General features: G+C 41.7%; 2 protein-coding genes across 2 annotated transcripts in view; both read right to left on the reverse strand.

Moving 5' to 3' along the window:
- Positions 1–5,244, reverse strand: part of sptb (spectrin, beta, erythrocytic) — a 59,603-nt gene extending 54,359 nt beyond the window's left edge. Inside the window, exon 1 of the mRNA XM_041848169.2 lies at positions 4,886–5,244. The gene's annotated coding sequence lies outside the window, so the exon portion shown is untranslated. The remainder of the gene's footprint in view (positions 1–4,885) is intronic.
- Positions 5,245–10,581: 5,337 nt separating this feature from the next.
- Positions 10,582–24,735, reverse strand: part of stard9 (StAR-related lipid transfer (START) domain containing 9) — a 69,590-nt gene continuing 55,436 nt past the window's right edge. The window contains exons 23-32 of the mRNA XM_041848167.2: positions 24,406–24,648; positions 24,068–24,251; positions 21,074–21,220; positions 18,401–18,509; positions 13,917–14,083; positions 13,633–13,697; positions 13,176–13,378; positions 12,889–12,968; positions 11,609–11,767; positions 10,582–11,370 (exon numbers count right to left, since the gene is read on the reverse strand). Of these exons, the coding sequence (XP_041704101.2) occupies positions 11,269–11,370; positions 11,609–11,767; positions 12,889–12,968; positions 13,176–13,378; positions 13,633–13,697; positions 13,917–14,083; positions 18,401–18,509; positions 21,074–21,220; positions 24,068–24,251; positions 24,406–24,648 (1,459 nt within the window). The 3' untranslated portion in view covers positions 10,582–11,268. The remainder of the gene's footprint in view (positions 11,371–11,608; positions 11,768–12,888; positions 12,969–13,175; positions 13,379–13,632; positions 13,698–13,916; positions 14,084–18,400; positions 18,510–21,073; positions 21,221–24,067; positions 24,252–24,405; positions 24,649–24,735) is intronic.

Here is a 24,735-nt window from a genome sequence, read left to right on the forward strand (position 1 = left end):
TGCAGATCCTCTCAAGCTCTGTCAGGTTGGATGGGGAGCGTCGCTGCACAGCTATTTTCAGGTCTCTCCAGAGATGTTCAATCGGGTTCAAGTCCAGGCTCTGGCTGGGCCACTGGAGGACATTCAGAGACTTGTCCCGAAACCACTTCTGCGTTGTCTTGGCTGTGTGCTTAGGGTCATTGTCCTGTTGGAAGGTGAACCTTTGCCCCAGTCTGAGGTCCTGAGTGCTCTGGAGCAGGTTTTCATCAAGGATCTCTCTGTACTTTGCTCCATTCATGTTTCCCTCGATCCTGACTAGTCTCCCAGTCCCTGGCTCTGAAAAACATCCCCACAGCATGATGCTGCCACCACCATACTACACTGTAGGGAAGGTGCCAGGTTTCCTCCAGACGTGACGCTTGGCATTCAGGCCAAAGAGTTCAATCTTGGTTTCATCAGACCAGAGAATCTTGTTTCTCATGGTCTGAGAGTCCTTTAGGTGCCTTTTGGCAAACTCCAAGTGGGCTGTCATGTGCCTTTTACTGAGGAGTGGCTTCCGTCTGGCCACTCTACCATAAATGCCTGATTGCTGGAGTGCTACAGAGATGGTTGTCCTTCTGGAAGGTTCTCCCATCTCCACAGAGGAACTCTGGAGCTCTGTCAGAGTGACCATCAGGTTCTTGGTCACCTCCCTGACCATAGCCCTTCTCCCCCGATTGCTCAGTTTGGCCGGGCGGCCAGCTCTAGGAAGAGTCTTGGTAGTTCCAAACTTCTTCCATTTAAGAATGACGGAGGCCACTGTGTTCTTGGGGAACTTCAATGCTGCAGACATTTTTTGGTACCCTTCCCCAGATCTGCGCCTCGACACAATCCTGTCTCAGAGCTCTACGCACAATTCCTTCAACCTCATGGCTTGGTTTTTGCTCTGACATGCACTCACTGTCAATTGTGGGACCTTATATAGACAGGTGTGTACCTTTCCAAATCATGTCCAATCAATTGAATTTACCACAGGTGGACTCCAATCAAGTTGTAGAAACATCTCAAGGATGTCAATGGAAACAGGATGCACCTGAGCTCAATTTCGAGCCTCATTGCAAAGGGTCTGAATATTATGTAAATAAGGTATTTCTGTTTTTATTTTAAATAAATTAGCAAATTGTTTTCGCTTTTTCATTATGTGGTATTATTATTATTGTGTGTACATTAATGAGGACATTTTTTTTTTTTTAATACAGTGGGGGAAAAAAGTATTTAGTCAGCCACCAATTGTGCAAGTTCTCCCACTTAAAAAGATGAGAGTGGCCTGTAATTTTCATCATAGGTACACGTCAACTATGACAGACAAATTGAGAAACAAAAATCCAGAAAATCACATTGTAGGATTTTTAATGAATTTATTTGCAAATTATGGTGGAAAAAAAGTATTTGGTCACCTACAAACAAGCAAAATTTCTGCCTCTCACAGACCTGTAACTTCTTCTTTAAGAGGCTCCTCTGTCCTCCACTCGTTACCTGTATTAATGGCACCTGTTTAAACTTGTTATCAGTATAAAAGACACCTGTCCACAACCTCAAACAGTCACACTCCAAACTCCACTATGGCCAAGACCAAAGAGCTGTCAAAGGACACCAGAAACAAAATTGTAGACCTGCACCAGGCTGGGAAGACTGAATCTGCAATAGGTAAGCAGCTTGGTTTGAAGAAATCAACTGTGGGAGCAATTATTAGGAAATGGAAGACATACAAGATCACTGATAATCTCCCTCGATCTGGGGCTCCACGCAAGATCTCACCCCGTGGGGTCAAAATGATCACAAGAACGGTGAGCAAAAATCCCAGAACCACACGGGGGGACCTAGTGAATGACCTGCAGAGAGCTGGGACCAAAGTAACAAAGCCTACCATCAGTAACACACTACGCCGCCAGGGACTCAAATCCTGCAGTGCCAGACGTTTCCCCCTGCTTAAGCCAGTACATGTCCAGGCCCGTCTGAAGGTTGATAGAGTGCATTTGGATGATCCAGAAGAGGATTGGGAGAATGTCATATGGTCAGATGAAACCAAAATAGAACTTTTTGGTAAAAACTCAACTCGTCGTGTTTGGAGGACAACGAATGCTGAGTTGCATCCAAAGAACACCATACCTACTGTGAAGCATGGGGGTGGAAACATCATGCTTTGGGGCTGTTTTTCTGCAAAGGGACCAGGACGACTGATCCGTGTTAAGGAAAGAATGAATGGGGCCATGTATTGTGAGATTTTGAGTGAAAACCTCCTTCCATCAGCAAGGGCATTGAAGATGAAACGTGGCTGGGTCTTTCAGCATGACAATGATCCCAAACACACCGCCCGGGCAACGAAGGAGTGGCTTCGTAAGAAGCATTTCAAGGTCCTGGAGTGGCCTAGCCAGTCTCCAGATCTCAACCCCATAGAAAATCTTTGGAGGGAGTTGAAAGTCTGTGTTGCCCAGCGACAGCCCCAAAACATCACTGCTCTAGAGGAGATCTGCATGGAGGAATGGGCCAAAACACCAGCAACAGTGTGTGAAAACCTTGTGAAGACTTACAGAAAACGTTTGACCTGTGTCATTGCCAACAAAGGGTATATAACAAAGTATTGAGAAACGTTTGTTATTGACCAAATACTTATTTTCCACCATAATTTGCAAATAAATTCATAAAAAATCCTACAATGTGATTTTCTGGAATTTTTTTCCTCATTTTGTCTGTTATAGTTGACGTGTACATATGATGAAAATTACAGGCCTCTCTCATCTTTTTAAGTGGGAGAACTTGCACAATTGGTGGCTGACTAAATACTTTTTTCCCCACTGTACATTTTAGAATAAGGCTGTAATGTAACAAAATGTGGAAACAGTCAAGGGGTCTGAATACTTTCCAAATGCACTGTATGTATTTTTTTTAACTGACAAATAAAATCTATCAATCTAAACTGTGCAGCAGACATTTGATGAACGGAAAGAGAAATCTATTACAAAACACCAACAAGGTTAATGACATTCAGATATTGTCAAGCCAAGGCTTCGATAGTGGGTAGGGGCAGTGGTGGAAAAAGTACCCAATTGTCATACTTGAGTAAAAGTCACCTTAATAGATACCTTAATAGAAAATGACTCAAGTAAAAGTCACTCAGTAAAATATTACTTGAGTAAAAGTATAAAAGTATTTGGTTTTAAATATACTTAAGTATCAAAAGTTAATGTAATTGCTAAAATATACTTAAGTATCAAAAGTACAAGTATAAATCATTTCAAATTCCTTATATTAAGGAAAGCAGATAGCGCCATTTTCTTGTTTTTTAAATGTACAGATTGCCAAACAAAGCATGTGTGTTTAGTGAGCCCGCCAGATCAGAGGCATTAGGGATGACCAGGGATGTTCTCTTGATAAGTGCGTGAATTGGACCATTTTCCTGTCCTGCTAAGCATTCAAAATGTAACGAGTACTTTTGGGTGTCAGGGAAAATCTACATCTACATTATTTTTCAATGTACTTTGGTGTTGAAAAACGCAAACCATGTTATTGAAGCTCCCGAATTCGGTATGCTTTGCTGATTGATTGTGACTTGCATTGGCACAGAAACCTGTTGGTGGAAAATGTGTTATATAATTAAAAATATCGCATAAAAATTTTGAAAATCTAATTCCCCCCTAGCTGATCATTGTCTGCAGCTGGCTCTGATCATAGTATAGGCCTAATGCAACAGGCAGGGAGAGTGAGCTCGTCCGTGGTGGTGGTCGGCGAACCCACAACCTTCTGGCCTGTAGCCCTGCGTGGCACTGACTGCGACACAAAAGCATGCTGAAGTGGCAAAGTCTATATCCACGTCTATAAAAACACAGTTATTATATTTGTGGTCGTAAATATTATTTTGAGTTAATTCTATGAGGGGGGAGGGTGTGCAATTATTTTACAGTACAAGGGGAAAAGTACAGTACATGTGAAAAGATTGTTTATGTTGGGGTGGGGATTGCATTTTTTAAGACAACTTGAGTTGGTATGAAAATTGGTCTTTGCCTCAATACTGCCTCCCACTCATGTAGAGTGCAGAATGTAAGCAATATGATGATTTAAGAGTTCCATACTCCTATTGTGGAGAGGAGCACAACATGTGCCCAATCTGTGTGTATTTTTGTTGCAACCGAATTGCCCTTTAAAGACAGCAAATATATATTATATTCTATTTTATTATATTCTTATCTATGTGCCAAAGGCAAGGAGTGGCGAGAGCTCTCTGTGGCCTTGTGGTCCAAAGGGGATGTATGAAGAGGATTAAAGAAAGTAGTATCCGTTCAGCAGCCAACAATTTCGAGACAATATTTTTGACTTCATCTCTCTCCCCTCTCTTTGAAAAGTATGTAATGTTTCCAATAACACTAGAGAGGATGGGAAGCGAGCGAAGCGCCCTTTGGATTTCTGTCAGCAGAAGCGCGCAGAACATGCAGCAAGACCGTTATGACCCCGCATAGCGCGCGCGACCAAAGTTCACCTAAACACCCGCCTACCTACCGAGTACCGAATGAAATCCTTCCAAAATTACAAGTTATAAAATCGGAATAATATATGTGTCAGAATAATAAGCAAGAAATACAAAACTGAAATGTAGCCAAGGCTACAACAGTTTATCCATCGTGGTATTTGAAAGGAAGGGCATGTCCTTCAACACGTTTTGCATTGAGCAACAACAGGTGGTAAGCAAAATGTTCCTTTGGTGTCTACTTTTAGAAATTAATCGCACTTAAAGACCACTACGTCAATAAATATGAAATGTGTAAACAGTATTCTCAATATTAATCTTACACATAACCATTGTAATTTTAAGAATGTAAACAGTTCACCTGTATGAATTTACATGAAACTTTTCCCTATCCAAGAAACTCACCTTTGCTTGATATAATCCTGTAGGAAAATATACACCTTTTGATTTCCCTCGAATTAAAACCCAATTATAATTCCATTGAAGCTTCCGACCGGTCCTGGTCACTGCAGCGGACTCCGCACAGAGGGAATGGTCTTGGAGAGCCAGAGGGGGCAAGGTGGGGTAAGGGGTTGTAAATCTTGCGGTCCAAAAGCTGCGGCCGCGCACACAGCACGCTCATTCCTAATTTCCGTCAGCCAGTGAGCCATCGTTTGACCCACCCAATGTGTTAAAAATAAAGTAGACGCGTCTAGTACATGATCTCTGTGCGCAGGGGACAGACATTCCTGTCATGAGCTGGTGACTTTAAATGGCAGCTATAGACACACTTCTTTGTGGTGGGGTGCGCCCCCTCCCCTCCTCTCACTGCCTATCGGTCGGGTCTAATTGGAACACACCAACACCCTCCGCCCTCGCCAGAAATGTCACCTCTACTACTCTGCTCCCACCGGGTCCTCATTCAGACACGCCAGTAGGCTGCAGAAGTATACATACAGTATAGACGCTCCACCATTGACTGTGGTCAAATTTAAAACATTGTTGCTCATGACCAACATTGCATACCATACAAATAAATAGGAGGGTGCAACAATCAATATAAATAAGAACATACTGTTGAGTAGGCTAAGTTAATACATTATGGATATGTTTGCGGCAGGTAGCTTAGTGGTTAAGAGCGTTGTGCCAGTAACCGAAAGGTCGCTGGTTCTAATCTCCGAGCCGACTAGGTGAAAAATCTGTCGATGTGCCCTTGAGCAAGGCACTTAACCCTAATTGCTCCTGTAAGTCGCTCTGGATAAGAGCATCTGCTAAATGACAAAAAACAAACAAACAAAAAAAAAAGTCTAGGGGCTATACTCAGGAACTGGATAACAACCCTACAATTTACAATGAATATACCTAATATTTACACAGCCAAACAAATACTGTCAGGGAGACGTGAAGCTGCAAGTATGTACACATTTTAAAATATGTTAAGTTTATATAGGAAAATGCTCATTTGCATTTATTTCGGATTAGAATATATAGTTATTAAAATAAACAACATAATAAAAACAAAATAATTACACATATTGAGACATGATGGTATACATTCATGTCACATAATAGGCACTTACAAAAAATATGGATAAATTAAAACTCAGTACAAAAAGGTTGTCAGTTAGCTACTTCATTGTTCTGTCCCTGGGGAAACTAGATCTTTCATATCAGTTCCTTCTTTGGTTCCCCGGGGACCTTCTTACTGTGACACTGTGCAGTACTACAACTACAGCAAAATAATGTCCTGAACAGTCAACAAAACACATAATATGGCTTTTTAAAGGCTGGATTTCAATAGTTGTGCATGAATTGCCTGAAACATCGACTAATTAACAGATGAATAGGCTTGGTCTATTATTGACCAACTAATATGTCGTCTCTCTCACCAACACTGTACAAACACCTGAAAAGTCATCTTCATTGCAAACACCTTCCATTATAGCCTGGTCTCAGATCTGTTTGTGCTGTCTTGTCAACTCATATTGTCATTGTCAAGGCAAACATGATCTGGGACCAGGCTACTTCCAATAACTACTGCATTCAACTTTGTGCAAGCAATAAAAAAACACTTACAGTATTTTAACTGTTAATCAACGTTCAGAGCAAAACCCATTGTTCATTATATCCTCAAGCATATGGTTTACTACATGACTCTATGTGAAATTACCAGTATTGCATATTTGCAGAGGTAATAACATTGTCATTGGGAGACAGTAGAAACAAAGTAGTACAGTACATACAAACATGACTAAGAAACAGATAAGGACCTATAGACCTATAGACTCAGCTTATATGGTTTTGGGGCTATAGTTTACAGTATGTAACTTAGTGTTAGCTTTACAGTTACCCCAAAGAAGTGGTTGCATATTTTCTTATTCCTTTAGACTTAAAGCTAGAATCCTTAAACCTCATAAAAAAGCGCTCACCCTGGAGAAATGTACCCACTCTAAAATTCATAGACAGAGCTATGGATGCAAGGACTGACCATCAGCATTAGTTTTAACCATGTTTTGGGGCTATAGAGTGTTTGTTTACATTTACTTTGTTTACAAACATTGGAGTAAAACAAGCTTATATTTTCAGTTCTGATGGGGTACGACAGTTGAACTAAGCTCATGAGGCATTTATAAGTTATATTCTTCAATAATCAATTAGCATACACTACCGGTCAAAAGTTTTAGAACACCTACTCATTCAAGGGTTTTTCTTTATTTTTACTATTTTCTACATTGTAGTATAATAGTGAAGACATCAAAACTATGAAATAACACATATGGAATCATGTAGCACCAAAAAAGTGTTAAACAAATCAAAATATATTTTTTATTTAAAATTCTTCAAATAGCCACCCTTTGCCTTGATGACAGCTTTGCAAACTCTTGGCATTCTCTCAACCAGCTTCATGAGGTAGTCACCTGGAATGCATTTCTTAAAAGTTAATTTGTGGAATTTCTTTCCTTCTTAATGCGTTTGAGCCAATCAGCTGTGTTGTGACAAGGTAGGGGGGGTTTACAGAAAATAGCCCTATTTGGTAAAAGACCAAGTCCATATTATGGCAAGAACAGCTCAAATAAGCAAAGAGAAACAACAGTCCATCATTACTTTAAGACATGAAGGTCAGTCAATATGGAACATTTCAAGAACTTTGAACGTTTCTTCAAGTACAGTCGCAAAAACCATCAAGCGCTATGATGAAACTGGCTCTCATGAGGACCGCCACAGGAATGGAAGACCCAGAGTTACCTCTGCTGCAGAGGATAAGTTCATTAGAGTTACCAGCCTCAGAAATTGCAGCCCAAATAAATGCTTCACAGAGTTCAAGCAGCAGACACATCTCAACATCAACTGTTCAGAGGAGACTGTGTGAATCAGGCCTTCATGGTTGAATTGCTGCAAAGTAACCACTACTAAATGACACCAATAATAAGAAGAGACTTGCTTGGGCCAAGAAACACGAGCAATGGACATTAGACCGGTGGAAATTGGTTCTTTGGTCTGGAATCCAAATTTGAGATTTTTGGTTCCAACCGCTGTGTCTTTGTGAGATGCGGTGTGGGTGAACGGATTATCTCTGCATGTTTATTTCCTACCGTAAAGCATGGAGGAGGAGGTGTTATGGTGTGGGGTGCTTTGCTGGTAACACTGTCTGTGATTTATTTAGAATTCAAGGCACACTTAACCAGCATGGCTCCCACAGCATTCTGCAGCAATACGCCATCCCATCTGGTTTGGGCTTAGAGGCTATCATTTTGTTTTTCAAGAGGACAATGACCCAACACACCTCCAGGCTGTGTAAGGGCTATTTTACCAAGAAGGAGAGTGGTGGAGTGCTGCATCAGATGACCTGGCCTCTACAATCCCCCGACCTCAACCAAGTTGAGATGATTTGGGATGAGTCGGACCGCAGAGTGAAGGAAAAGCAGCCAACAAGTACTCAGCATACAGTGCCTTGCAAAAGTATTCATCCCCCTTGGCATTTTTCCTATTTTGTTGCATTACAACCTGTAATTTAAATTGATTTTTATTTTAATTTCATGTAACTGACATACACAAAATAGTCCAAATTGGTGAAGTGAAATGAAAAAAATAACTTGTTTCAAAATATTCTAAAAAATAAATAATGGAAAGTGGTGCTTGCATATATATATTCACCCCCCTTTGCTATGAAGCCCCTAAATAAGATCTGGTGCAACCAATTACCTTCAGAAGTCACATAATTAGTTAAATAAAGTCCACCTATGTGCAATCTAAGTGTCACATGATCTGTCACATGATCTCAGTATATATACACCTGTTCTGAAAGGCCCCAGAGTCTGCAACACCACTAAGTAAGGGGCACCACCAAGCAAGCGGCACCATGAAGATCAAGGAGCTCTCCAAACAGGTCAGGGACAAAGTTGTGGATAAGTACAGATCAGGGTTGGGTTATAAAAAAATATCAGAAACTTTGAACATCTCACGGAGCACCATTAAATCCATTATAAAAAAATTGAAAGAATATGGCACCACAACAAACCTGCCAAGAGAGGGCCGCCCACCAAAACTCACGGACCAGGCAAGGAGGGCATTAATCAGAGAGGCAACAAAGAGACCAAAGATAACCCTGAAGGAGCTGCAAAGCTCCACAGCGGAGAATGCAGTATCTGTCCATAGGACCACCTTAAGCCGTACACTCCACAGAGTTGGGCTTTACGGAAGAGTGGCCAGAAAAAAGCCATTGCTTAAAGAAAAAAACAAACAAACACGTTTGGTGTTCGCCAAAAGGCATGTGGGAGACTCCCCAAACATATGGAAGAAGGTACTCTGGTCAGATGAGACTAAAATTTAGCTTTTTGGCCATCAAGGAAAACGCTATGTCTGGCACAAACCTAACACCTCTCATCACCCCGAGAACACCATCCCCACATGGTGGTGGCAGCATCATGCTGTGGGGATGTTTTTCATCGGCAGGGACTGGGAAACTGGTCAGAATTGAAGGAATGATGGATGGCGCTAAATACAGGGAAATTCTTGAGGGAAACCTGTTTCAGTCTTCCAGAGATTTGAGACTGGGACAGAGGTTCACCTTCCAGTAGGACAATGACCCTAAGCATAATGCTAAAGCAACACTCGAGTGGTTTAAGGGGAAACATGTAAATGTCTTGGAATGGCCTAGTCAAAGCCCAGACCTCAATCCAATTGAGAATCTGTGGTATGACTTAAAGATTGCTGTACACCAGCAGAACCCATCCAACTTGAAGGAGCTGGAGCAGTTTTGCCTTGAAGAATGGGCAAAAATCCCAGTGGCTAGATGGGCCAAGCTTATGGACACATACCCCAAGAGACTTGCAGCTGTAATTGCTGCAAAAGGTGGCTCTACAAAGTATTGACTTTGGGGGGGTGAATAGTTACGGACGCTCAAGTTTTCAGATTTTTTGTCTTATTTCTTGTTTGTTTCACAAAAATATATATTTTGCATCTTCAAAGTGGTAGGCATGTTGTGTAAATCAAATGATACAAACCCCCAAATCCATTTTAATTCCAGGTTGTAAGGCAACAAAATAGGAAAAATGCTTAGGGGGTGAATACTTTCACAAGCCACTGTATGTGGGAACTCCTTCAAGACTGTTGGAAAAGCATTCCAGGTGAAGCTGGTTGAGAGAATGCCAAGAGTGTGCAAAGCTGTCATCAAGGCAAAGGGTGGCTATTTGAAGAATCTCAAATCTAAAATATATTTTGATTTGTTTAACACTTTTTTGGTTACTACATGATTCCATATGTGTTATTTCATAGTTTTGATAGTTTTGATGTCTTCATTATTATTCTACAATGTAGAAAATAGTAAAAAATAAAGCAAAACCCTTGAATGAGTAGGTGTTCTAAAACATTTGACCGGTAGTTTATATCATTAATTTATACATCTGAAAATGGATGTAGCAACTAAGGATTCTAGCTTTAAGGGTAGTGAGTGGGTAAAGTGTGCTGTGCCTTGGGACGTTAACACAGGATTCAGGAGATAAGAATAATGTCATTAAGTGGTCATTGTAGTGGTTAGTACTGAGGCTGAAGCCTGTGAAATGGGAGACAAATGATAATTTTGTGTCATAAATCAGTAATTATGGAAGTAGTACAACTGTGGCTAACAGTACAGATAGATTTAATAGAGGAATTGGAAATAGGAGACATGATCATTTTGCATTTTATATAAATCAGTGTTATTATAGTGTTATTATGAAACATTTGGGGAATTGTAAACCTTTAGGGGCCTGGGGTCTCTCTGATCAGAAGTTGAAGTAACACAGTAAGATGTATTGGATGGGTCAAATCTAGGAGCCAGCCCCTCAAATCCTCCCTGAAACCCAGTCTACACCACTCAAACTAGCAAGATACGATTACGACTACTAAAAGCATACATATTAAACACAGATCTTCAATTAACCATTTTAAACACAAAATACTCAAATATGTACTGACATATATATATGTAAAAATATATATATATACATAACAAAAGCTGCATGATACTTAGTATCACAAAATCAATGTCATCAGTGCTCTTCATAAGGTTAAAATCAAGTAAATAAAGTCAGGTGCAAATTGAAAGACACACAGGTCACAGCTCAGATTCTGGACATACTGTATGTCTAAGTGCTCACTGCTGTGGCCTTTAACCTGGGGCGTGTTCATAAAGGCACACCATAGCAAAATGTTTTGAAACGTAACAAAAATATGATTATTTCTTATTGGACAAGTCCAGGTAGGTACTTTTTCAGTCAGTTTTCTTCAATTTGGTGACTAATGAACACAACCCTGGCCAGCTGTCAGTCTCACAGAGAGAAAAGGGAATCGAGCTCTGCCAGGACTGCAGCCTGTCTCCTAGCCACTGTTCCCAACAGCTTCTGTGGGAAGGATGGAGTGCCAAGGTCGGCCTGAAAGACAGGAGGACAAAAAGTGAACCGAGGGAGGGATTTGCGAAGAGAAGGGGAGGAAGAAAAGAAAAGAGAGAGGAAGAGAGACTCCGCATTTAGATAAGGAATCATGAAGCATATCTGCATCTCAAGAGCTCTTAAGAACTGTTGATGTAAAACAAAGATTGATAAATAGATTTTGATTGCTAGATTTTTCAGACCACTTTACATTGTCATAGTAAACTTGTTCCTGTCTCACCTGCAGCAGGTAGATGACCCTGACAACCTCTCGGCCGTGGCGTGTGATTGGCTGAAGGACCCAGGCGCTAGGCAACATCTCCCCCCGGATGGCCTCCACACTGGGCCGAGGGAGAGACTCCTCAAAGACAGACTGCATGGCCAGCACACAAAGGTCATCCTAAGAGAGAGAGGGTACTGAGTTAGGCGTTTTCCTGACTATGTAAAAAAAAAAACATGTAAAAAAAAAAAAAGGGTGACATGTAGCCTAGCGGTTAGAGCGTTGGTTCAAATACCCGAGAGGACAAGGTGAAAAATCTGTCCATGTACCCTTGAGCAAGGCACTTAACCATAATTTGCTTCACGGTCACCGTACTACTATGGCTGACCCTGTAAAACAACACATTTCACTGCACCTATCTAGTGTATGTGACAATAAAAAATGAAAAAAAACTCCTGGCTATAGGGCAATAACAATCATTGCCCCTGAAATGAGGATGTCCTCTGTCCCCCTGATTCCACACAGCAAATTCTCCCGTGTTAAATCAACACTGACAGTGCTCAATGTAACACTGGTCCAGTGTCTCTACGGGTCCACACTTTTCAGTGTTAAATTAACACACTGCTTAGTGCCTTGCCTTTCAAGTGAATTGTAGAGTTACCACTCATGACTATATTTGTTAGTGACAGAGACATGATTGTTGCATTCATTCATTTTCATGACGTATAATTACTATTGGAATCCAGCAGGGATATCCAGCATTTTGAATTTTTATTCACCCACAACCTGCATTCAGAATGACTGCCAGGTTGGGAAGACTAAGATATGAGTCTACCTTAAGCATCTAAACTGGAACAACCATTTCAGTACCAGGTGCAATTAGTCCAAGTAACAGACTGGATAAGATTTAAAAATATATATGTTATTTATATGTGAGTAGCATAAGATGAATTAAATAAATCAATGTACATGCAAAAACATACATATTGAAAAAAACTATTCAAAAAATCAACCTGCAATAGAGCATGCTGGGAAATATGATAATGATGGGCATGGTTTTTGTTTAACACTGGTTATTAACACCAACACTGGTGTTCTTTTAAACCAATGAGTGTTAATTTAAAACTTACAGAGTTAATTTAACATCTGAATCAAAATCAACACTAGGTAACACTGGCCAATTTGCTGTGCAGTTGAACATTTAAAACGACTCTTGGTAAGAAAGATCAGTTAGGACTTGGAAGTCAGCTGGAGGTCCAGCAAGTGTGTGGCTTTGACCTCTGACCTCTGACCCTACTGACCTGTCGTGACTGGGTGCTGATGCAGCAGAAGTCTCTGGGCTGTTTGAGGTGGCAGCTGGACGGGTCTGTCAACAGGTACACTGAGGAGAAACACATGGAAAAGCATGAGGAAAATTACAATTGGAATCTGAATTTCACTTTACTTCCTGGAAGTAATTTGTATGAACTGAAATGGAATAGACATGGATAGACGCCTGTTTTAGCATGGGCAGCAGCATTGAAGGCTTTCACCATTTTCAAGTAGAGAATTGACCCCAACCCTGCTATACTCCAGCCAGCAGACTCACCCAGCTGAGTGCTGTCATCTAGTGGCCTTGTCCGGGCTGAGTGGACAGCCTTGTGGTACAGGTGGGTCTTGGAGTGGTCTCGGACCATGCTCCACAGGCTGGCCATGGGCCTCTCTAGCTCCACCACCCCCAGGAACGAGTGAACTGACGGGCTAGAGGAGGGCTTGTAGAAGGCCTGGACACCTCGCTCTATCCCCTGATAACTGATAGAGAGAGGACAGGGAGGTGGTTAATACATAGTATCTAATATTAGTGTACCTACAGTATAACATGTTTTGGTAACACTTTACTTTAAGCCTGCAGGTGTACTTTTTGATGCTTTTTAACTTATAAGGGTGTATGAGCCTTTGTCATGTGTTATAATATGGGTTACGTGAAGTGTTTACCATGTTTTCTCTCAGAAGTCTTTACAAATTATTAGGAAAATGACAAGAGGAGAAACCACAGTGCAACTCACCTCCAACCAGCAGCAGCCTTCCCCATTACAAGGTTCCCCATGTCACCAGCAGCAGCCAAGCGCACCTGGAGCAAAGGTGAGAACAGCACAGCTGTTTATTCTAGACAATGTTGACATAAATAATGTTTACATTACATAATTATTCAGCTGATTGATTTGGTCAGAGCATGCAGTACATCCACAACAAAGGCTGAAGGTTGTGTAACTGGTGGATGGCGAGGAGGAGAAACCATAGAAATAGGATGACTAGATTCTACTTTTAAGGGAAAAGTGTCATATTCTACCTCAGCCATAGCTTGGCCAAGCAGACAGGACGTGAGGTCCTGATAGGCTGTAGATATGGAGGAGGCGGAGCCAAAGGAGGCTGTGCACTGGCGTAGGCTTGTGGGAGATGACGGTGAGAATGACATCAGAGGGTCAGACCCTGACACACCAGGCTCCAGTCGTACATCTACACAAGACACAGGAGAAAAGACACTAATGGCAGTGTTTCCACTGCAATCATTTAGCTGCGGCGCTGCGCCACGGCAAAATAATATGGAACATGAAAGAATATACACTGCTCAAAAAAATAAAGGGAACACTTAAACAACACAATGTAACTCCATGTCAATCACACTTCTGTGAAATCAAACTGTCCACTTAGGAAGCAACACTGATTGACAATACATTTCACATGCTGTTGTGCAAATGGAATAGACAACAGGTGGAAATTATAGGCAATTAGCAAGACATCCCCAATAAAGGACTGGTTTTGCAGGTGGTGACCACAGACCACTTCTCAGTTCCTATGCTTCCTGGCTGATGTTTTGGTCACTTTTGAATGCTGGCGGTGCTTTCACTCTAGTGGTAGCATGAGACGGAGTCTACAACCCACACAAGTGGCTCAGGTAGTGCAGCTCATCCAGGATGGCACATCAATGCGAGCTGTGGCAAGAAGGTTTGCTGTGTCTGTCAGCGTAGTGTCCAGAGCATGGAGGCGCTACCAGGAGACAGGCCAGTACATCAGGAGACGTGGAGGAGGCCGTAGGAGGGCAACAACCCAGCAGCAGGACCACTACCTCCGCATTTGTGCAAGGAGGAGCAGGAGGAGCACTGCCAGAGCCCTGCAAAATGACCTCCAGCAGGCCACAAATGTGCATGTGTCTGCTCAAACGGTCAGAAACAGACTCCATGAGGGTGGTATGAGGGCCCGACATCCACAGGTGGGGGTTGTGCTTACAGCCCAACACCGTGCAGGACGTTTGGCATTTGCCAGAGAACACCAAGATTGGCAAATTCGCCACTGGCGCCCTGTGCTCTTCACAGATGAAAGCAGGTTCACACTGAGCACATGTGACAGACGTGACAGAGTCTGGAGACGCCGTGGAGAATGTTCTGCTGCCTGCAACATCCTCCAGCATGACCGGTTTGGCGGTGGGTCAGTCATGGTGTGGGGTGGCATTTCTTTGGGGGGCCGCACAGCCCTCCATGTGCTCGCCAGAGGTAGCCTGACTGCCATTAGGTACCTAGATGAGATCCTCAGACCCCTTGTGAGACCATATGCTGGTGCGGTTGGCCCTGGGTTCCTCCTAATGCAAGACAATGCTAGACCTCATGTGGCTGGAGTGTGTCAGCAGTTCCTGCAAGAGGAAGGCATTGATGCTATGGACTGGCCCGCCCGTTCCCAGACCTGAATCCAATTGAGCACATCTGGGACATCATGTCTCGCTCCATCCACCAACGCCACGTTGCACCACAGACTGTCCAGGAGTTGGCGGATGCTTTAGTCCAGGTCTGGGAGGAGATCCCTCAGGAGACCATCCGCCACCTCATCAGGAGCATGCCCAGGCGTTGTAGGGAGGTCATACAGGCACGTGGAGGCCACACACACTACTGAGCCTCATTTTGACTTGTTTTAAGGACATTACATCAAAGTTGGATCAGCCTGTAGTGTGGTTTTCCACTTTAATTTTGAGGGTGACTCCAAATCCAGACCTCCATGGGTTGATACATTTGATTTCCATTGATAATTTTTGTGTGATTTTGTTGTCAGCACATTCAACTATGTAAAGAAAAAAGTATTTAATAAGATTATTTCATTCATTCAGATCTAGGATGTGTTATTTTAGTGTTCCCTTTATGTTTTTGAGCAGTGTATCTGCCGAGGCGCACTTTGAAGATGCTAGAACAGTCCACATTTACTTTTCCTCTGCAAACAAAACGAGTAATGAATAGAAAATTCTGACAACCCCATAGAAGAATATTTTATTTACCTGGTCGGATTGTTGTTGTGTGTTCTATACGAGAGAAACATTCATCTCGAGGCGCATTCAAGTTACGAGTGCCATAGGGAGGGAAATATACATTCTGACAAGCAGTCAATACACAACAATTCTTGCAATCGCGGAGAAAACAGATTTAACAGTTTTAATGGCCTTTGTTAAAAAGAGTGGGTTTCCAGCTTTCCAGTCCTATTTTATTTATTTCTCAAGTCCTAAATATGCCCAAACTGCTCCATTTCAAACCCTCCGTTTTTAGCAGCGGCACATTACCACTCCACAATTCACCATGAATACATAGGGGAAAGTGAGGCTAAATGTCAAATGGGTCAGTTGAATGGTAACTTAGGGTAAAACACCAACCTATCACAAAAATAAAATTGTAGTGACTTAAAAAATAGTGATGAGACGGATTACATTTTTTGTTGAGCAAGAGTAGTGGCAACCAGAGAAAGTGTTGGGGGAAAAAATTGCGACATGAAGCGGTTTCTGTGAGAAGTACAAGCGGGTGGGCGGGTCACCCAAAGTTACCCTAACAGGTAGGCCTACATTATATTCACTGTGTTTATGAAAGTTTTTTGGGACCTAAAATTCAACAGGATGCTATATAAATGCAACATGCAACAATTTCAAAGATTTTACTGAGTTACAGTTCATATAAGGAAATCAGTCAATTGAAATAAATAAATTAGGCCCTAATCTATAGATGTCACATGACTGGGAATACAAATATGCATCCGTTGGTCACAGATACCTTTAAAGAAATGTGGGGGCGTGGATCAGAAAACCAGTCAGTATCTGGTGTGACCACCATTTGCCTCATGCAGCGCGACACATCTTCTTCGCATAGAGATGATCAGACTGTTGATTGTCACCTGTGGAATGTTTTACTCCTCTTCAATGGCTGTGTGAAGTTGCTGGATATTGGCGGGAACTGGAACATGCTGTCATACACGTCAATCCAGAGCATCCCAAACATGCTCAATGGGTGACATGTCTGGTGAATATGCAGGCCATGGAAGAAATCGGACATTTTCAGCTTCCAGGAATTGTGTACAGATCCTTGCGACATGGGGCTGTGCATTATCATGCTGAAACATGAGGTGACGGCGGTGGATGAATGGCACGACAATGGGCCTCAGGATCTCGTCACGGTATCAATGTGCATTCAAATTGCCATCGATAAAATGCAATTGTGTTTGTTGTCCGTAGCTTATGCCTGCCCATACCATAACCCCACCGCCACCATGGGGCACTCTGTTCACAACGTTGACATCAGTAAACCGCTCACCCACACGACGCCATACATGTGTTGTGCGGTTGTGAGGCTGGTTGGATGTACTGCCAAATTCTCTAAAACGACGCTGGTGGCAGCTTATGGTAGAGAAATTAACATTCAATTATCTGGCAACAGCTCCGGTGGACATTCCTGCAGTCAGCATTCCAATTGCAAACTCCCTCAAACTTAAGACATCTGTGGCATTGTGTTGTGGGACAAAACTGCACATTTTAGAGTGGCTTTTTATTGTCCCCAGCACAAGGTGCACCTGTGTAATGATCATGTTGTTTAACCATATTCTTGATGGATTATCTTAGCAAAGGAGAAATGCTCACTAACAAGGATGTAAACAAATTTGTGCACAAAATGTGAGAGAAATATGCTTTTTGTGCATATGGAACATTTCTGGGATCTTTTATTTCAGCTCATGAAACATGGGACCAACACTTTACATGTTGCGTTTATATTTTTTGTTCAGTGTAGTTAAAATATCACATTTAGATCTAGATAATTATGAACCGAATAGGGTAAATGCAGATAGGCAACCCTATGATTCAGCCTATTTATCTTATAGCCACTATGCTGCATCAGTTGGGCTACAGGTGATAATGCTTATTGCTAATAGCATACCGGATAATTTCTGGAGGTGGAAATTCTATTTTAGATGGTGTCAGCATCATTTTATTTTCATTCATTTTGGAGTAGTCACCATAACTGAGATTCAGCTACCTTTTCTCCCCACTGCAAAACAATTTTTCAGAGGAAACACTGCTAATGGTTAATATGGGTATTCAAAATATTACATTTACATGTTTTTTACATTTAAGTCATTTAGCAGACGCTCTTATCCAGAGCGACTTACAGGAGCAATTAGGGTTAAGTGCCTTGCTCAAGGGCACATCGACAGATTTTTCACCTAGTCGGCTCTGGGATTAGAACCAGCGACCTTTCGGTTACTGGCACAACGCTCTCACCCACTAAGCTACCTGCCGCCCAATTGCAATTGTTAGTTGAAAATTAGGAAGTAGAGAGAGGCTCAGGGGGACTCCAGAAGGAAGACGCAAATGTGGATGCCCCAAAATAAGAAAAACTGTTGAAGGGAGGCTACATGAATTTATGCCAGGCTGCCAAACAGGCTTTAGACCATCAGAAGTGGAGAGATGTTGTCTCTGCCTTGTGCATGAAAACAGCGGCTGGCGGTAGTGGTAGTGAGTCACTCAATCCTTACCTTGGGCAGAGAGCCAGGCACGCTGGGTCTTCACACTCTGAGAACCACAGATGGGAGGGCGAGACCTGACCTTCAACACATTTATACCATCATCTGGGAGCCCAGTGACCTGGGACCAGACAAAAACAACACAGAGAATTCATTAGGCTCTTTATTTATTTTTAGTTTATTTAAATAGGGACAAAAACAAACTAGGACTGTCAAAGTTAACGGGTGGGAAGGGGTGGGAATAGGTGGGAAACATGGTATCCGGGCGGGGAGGGAGGATGCTGGTGGGTGGATGGGGACTGGGGTGTTGGGGAGGGGGAGCATTTTGGGGGGGTTTTCCCATTGCATATAGAATATTACAAAACTGTTGATGCTGTTCTTTGTCTTTGTATGCATTTCTCTGATTGTTTTTTTTTTTTGAGTGGCAGCCCATAGGTACCATAAAGTATGAAATATGAAATGCAAATATTATAACTGAATGTATGAACATACACTACCGGTCAAAAGTTTTAGAACACCTACTCATTCAAGGGTTATGCTTTATTTTTTACTATTTTCTACATTGTAGAATAATAGTGAAGACATCAAAACTATTAAATAACACATATGGTATCATTTAGTAACCAAAAAAGTGTTAAACAAATCAAAATATATGTTATATTTGAGATTCTTCAAATTGCCTCCCTTTGCCTTGATGACAGCTTTGCACACTGTTGGCATTCTCTCAACCAGCTTCACCTGGAATGCTTTTCCAACAGTCTTGAACGAGTTCCCACATATGCTGAGCACTTGTTGGCTGCTTTTCCTTCACTCTGCGGTCCGACTCATCCCAAACCATCTCAATTTGGTTGAGGTCGGGGGATTGTGGAGGCCAGGTTATCTGATGCAGCACTCCATCACTCTCCTTCTTGGTAAAATAGCCCTTACACAGCCTGGAGGTGTGTTGGGTCAGTTGAAGAATCTCAAATATAAAATATATTTTGATTTGTTTTTGGTTACTTTATGATTCCATATGTGTTATTTCATAGTTTTGATGTCTTCACTTGACCGGTAATGTATCTGAATTAATATGAATGTTATACCTGTACCTGTAACCCCCGTCTGAAAAAAATGACAAACTAAATAAAAAGTTGGTCAGCTAGTTCTGCTAACCTTAGCTAGCTAGCTAACCAAAAAAGAATATTTACAATGCCATGGCTGAATGCCTCTTGATTCAACTAACTTCCCACAATGATTTTAATCTGAACAGGACATCCATTCCATTTAGGTACTGTTTTTGTTGTAGTTCTCAGGTCAAACGATTTAAGCAAATTATCCCATTGTAGTTTTAGCAGCTTGTGAATAGTTTTTGTTGAAGAACATGGATAAGTATTAGATCTAATAGCTGTATTATATTTTACATGAACTCAGACCTGGCTGATCTGTTGTTATTGTCTTCTGTGGAATTCATAACATTGTTGGGACAGGTTTAAAATCCATAGAGCCAGTTCTTTTTTCCTATAGTCAAGCCTCCAATCAGAAATTAGGAGAATACTTATTTAGAATGCTTGAAGCTTTAACAGTACATGAGTGTGTGTGTGTGTGTGTGTGCGTGAGCGCTCGCAAGTGTTAAACTTCAAGAACATTGATAAGAGAGAGTAGGCCTACTTAAACATTGGGTGCATTATCAGCTGTACGTGACTTTTGTGTTGTTTGTGGTGAAACTGCCATTAAAAACATTCTGATACAGATTATTTTGTGTTTCTTGTATAAGAAATATATATTTAGGGCCAAATTTGAACAAATTCTAAAATTGCGATTAATCGTTGCGATTAACTAATTCCATTAACTCGAATAATTATTTCAATCGTTTGACAGCCCAAATACAAACACATTAAGACATTGAACAACCAATCATCTGATGCATTGCACCACACTGTATATAGTCTGTAATTACATTTTACATTTGACATTTTTGTAATATCTAACACCCTTAAAGTAACTGTCCAGTGTTTCCAGATTTCTATGAAATATGACCTATAATTAATTACAATATGAGTGAAATAGTTTTCCTTCCAAAAATTCATAATTAAGTATGTTAAAATGCAGCTTTTCTGTGTTGGAATGGTGTCGGCGTACTCCAACAACAGAATGATGTGTGTGTATACCGGTTATAAAAAATATTCATGCGAGTAGACGACTGATTGGCCAGCTAATCCTCCTCAGGAGGATGACATCATCCTCTATGAGGAAACAGCAAGCATTTTTTAAACGGTCTGTTCCAGATACAAGTTTGAGGTGGGGTTTTTGAAGGTTTTTTTCTCCAATTTATGCTTTGGCCATAAATACAAGTATAGGATGAGTCAACAACAATATTTGCGTCTGAGTTAATAGAATATTAACTTTTAAAAAGTGAGATTTTCACTGGACAGTTACTTTAAGTTTGGTTTACAGTAAGTCTACCGACTGTCCATAGATACAGTATACTGTATGTATTGTTCTAGTTCTCTACAGTCCTGTTGTCAGACTAACTATAAACCAGCCATTAGGCTTTACTTAACTTCATAACATTTCGTTTTTCAGGGACAGTGCACATTAATCAACATCATTGTAAATGTGCCAGTTTTAACCAGCCGGCTAGTTTCCAAGTGCAGTCCCTGGGTGTAAGAAAGCAACAAAAAACGTCTTCAAAAACTAGTACAGTACCTGCAGTGTCAGTGAGGGTCTACTGCCGTCCCTCAACTGAGCTGTGTTTCCACTGTTGTAGCCAGAGGTTGGTCCAGATGATAGGCTCAGACTCGACCCAGTGCACAGTGTACTGTTGCTGACTCTGGTCCGATACCGCAAGTCATCCTAAACGTGAATGAATAATCAGTAGACAGAGAAGAAGAGCGATGGATATGTTTTAGGAAAACAGCACAGATCAGGGGACAACATACACAATATATACAAAAGTATGTGGACACCCCTTCAAATTAGTGGATTCGGCTATTTCAACCACACCCGTTGCTGACAGGTATATAAAATTGAGCACACAGCCATGCAATCTCCATAGACAAACATTGACAGTAGAATGGCCTTAATGAAGAGCTCAGTGACTTTCAACGTGGCACCGTCATATGATGCCACCTTTCCAACAGGTCAGTTCGTAAAATGTCTGCCCTGCTAGAGCTGCCCCGGTCAACTGTAAGTGCTGTTATTGTGAAGTGGAAACGTCTAGGAGCAACAGCGGCTCAGCCACGAAGTGGTAGGTAACACAAGCTCACAGAACGGGAAGCACGTAGCGCGTAAAAATTGTCTCTCCTCGGTTGCAACACTCACTACCGAGTTCCAAACTGCATCTGGAAGCAACGTCAGCACAATAACTGTTTGTCGGGAGCTTCATGAAATGGGTTTCCATGGCCGAGCAGCCGCACACAAGCCTAAGATCACCATGCGCAATGCCAAGCGTCCGGCTGGAGTGGTGTAAAGCCCGTCGCAATTGGACTCTAGAGCAGTGGACGCGTTCTCTGGAGTGATGAATCACGCTTCACCATTTGGCGGATGGCATGACTTTGGTGGATACCAGGAGAACGCTACCTGCCCGAATGCATAGTGCCAACTGTAAAGTTTGGTGGAGGAAGAATAATGGTCTGGGGCTGTTTTTCATGGTTCGGGCTAGGCCCCTTAGTGTCAGTGATGGTAAATCAACGCTACAGCATACAATGACATTCTAGACGATTCTGTGCTTCCAATTTTGTGGCAACAGTTTGGGGAAGGCCCTTTCCTGTTTCAGCATGACAGTGCCCCCGTGCACAAAGCGAGGTCCATACAGAAATGGTTTGTCGAGATGGGTGTGGAAGAAATTGTCTGGCCTGCACAGAGCCCTGACCTCAACCCAATCGAACACCTTTGGGATGAATTGGAATGCCGACTGAGAGCAAGGCCTAATCGCCCAACATCAGTGTCCGACCTCACTAATGCTCTTGTGTCTAAATGGAAGCAAGTCCCTGCAGCAATGTTCCAACATCTAGTGGAAAGCCTTCCCAGAAGAGTGGAGGCTGTTATAGCAGCAAAGGGGGGGCCAACTCCATATTAATGCCCATGATTTTGGAATGAGATGTTCGACGAGCAGGTGTCCACATACTTGTGGTCATGTAGTGTAAGTATCTGAATATAAGGTGGCGTTCTTTTCATGGTCCTTCGAGCTGGATCCATGAAAAAGAGTTCCACCTTCTAGTCAATTTGATTTATTTATGTATCCCTTTAACTGTCTCTCATTGAAAAACATTGAAAAAATGATTTCACCTTAAATTCCTATTACTTACAAATCAAATAAGAGTTCAGGTGAGCCTTCGCACTATTTTGTATAGAAACGAGGACAGTGAAAAATCATTGTTTAGCCTCTTTGGATTCACAGTGTCTAAGGAGTACTGCCAGAATGCCTCTCTTTGTTTTAGTTTACGTACGATATCACATCCTCTTGGTGAAATTTGAACGTGAGCAATAAGAAATCAATCTCTGCCTTTTTTGTTGAGAGCTCCAACTCCTTTTAACCTCAAATTAGTCATTTTGGAAGTTTTTCTTGGTAAGCCATTCTCGTAACTCAAATAAGAACTTCCAATAGTTTTTATTTTTCAACTTGATGTTTATTTTGGAAATAACAGAGCTCTACCAGGCGGTTGATATGTCAAAAGAAGGTCATACCATTTGCATAGCATTTTCACTCATTTCAACAATATTTAAAAAAAATACTTTAGGTCTGCTTCAATGGCTTTTATAGGTAGGTAAGCATTGTTAAATAAGGACTGATGTCAAATGTTTACAAATTATGGTAATTTTGTATGTCCAAACATGAATATTCAATTACATTTAAATTAATGCGTTTTCAGATAGTGTATAGTGCAATGTTGCTCAAAATGGTTTTTCTTAAATTTCAAATGATCCAGGTTCTTCCACAATGTGTCCCACATCTTCAGACTACATTTTGAGATAATATATGACAATGTGCAGTTTTTTATTACTATTATAGGAATTATTTTATAGGCGACCTTAAGTCTGAATATTGATGAATTGACCCCATGAAATGTGGTTTAACCAATTTATGTTGCCTAATATAGTGTGTTGTCAGCAATTCAATCACATCTTTTACCAAAATAAGTATTTTTAATAAAAAATAAATGTACCCTATTCTTAGTCCACCGTACTTTTTTTTACTGCATTTTAACTATTTATTTTCATATTCCTACTCTTCAAGGCCTCTACTAACAGGAATGGTGCAATATTAATCCCTCACCAGCTCAATTCCTGCCTTTTATCCCCTATCTTTGGTGACTGATTTAGAGCTTACTTACAGCCCTCTAGGTGGGCAAAGTTAGAGTGCCACAACACTGAACTGCAGCACCTGAAAAGGATACAAATTATGTAAATTGTTGCTGGGGGAGTTGACCAATCAAGTTCAAGTGAAGTTTCTTTTCCATATGCACTTCTAAATCCATTGTCAAAACATGCTTTACCAGCTGGTTGAGAATAGGGTTAAAGGGTTATTTAACCTTTATTTTGACAGGGAGTCATGTTCCCTCCGAGTCCATAGTCAATGGACTCGGAGGGAGGTGACAGAAAGATTTTGTTATAGAATGATTGTAGAAAATATGCTGAATACATCTTGAGGCTTTCAACTATCTATGGAGTGTGAAACTATGACTTCTTGCTGTGACTAACCTTGACCACCTGAGACAGAGCCTGTTGCTGGAGACGTCTCTTCTCCTGCTCTGTCCTCTCACGCAGCCGTTCCCTTGCGCGCGCTATTTCTGTCCTGGCCTCCTCACGGGCACGGCCATAGTCCCGCAGCAGCTGCTCTATCTCAGAGGGATAATGACCCTCTCCTCTGGGTGGATCTGGGATCCTGGGGAAAGACAGATTTACAATCAATCAATTGATAAATTAATCCACCGATATAACCCTCTTTACGACAGAGACTATATAATCTGACATTGAAAACTGTTGAGCAATTTAGCACAAAAATATTATTTGATCTGGCTCCTGGGGTAGTGTCTTACCTACTGCCCTCCACTTCTTCTTGGCGGAGCTGTTGGAGGTACTCTCTGCGTTGGCTAGGCAAGGTTGAAATCCTGGAGGAGGATATGGCTTTTTGAGGAGGGGATCGGAGGTGAGACGGGGATTGGGATTGAGGAGGGGAATGGGGGTAGTTATGTTTGCTGGGGCTGAGGCTGCGAGCCCGACGACAGGTCTGAAGCCGAGCGTCCCTCTCCTGCCTCAAACCGTTGATGCTCCTCCGGTGCCTGAAACAAGAGGAACATAGAGAATAATTTACATTTAAAAAACTACCATTTTAAAGTTATCTAATTAAATCATAATATGAACACAAT

The sequence above is a fragment of the Coregonus clupeaformis genome, chromosome 11 (assembly GCF_020615455.1).
Source record: "Coregonus clupeaformis isolate EN_2021a chromosome 11, ASM2061545v1, whole genome shotgun sequence".
NCBI lineage: Eukaryota > Metazoa > Chordata > Actinopteri > Salmoniformes > Salmonidae > Coregonus > Coregonus clupeaformis.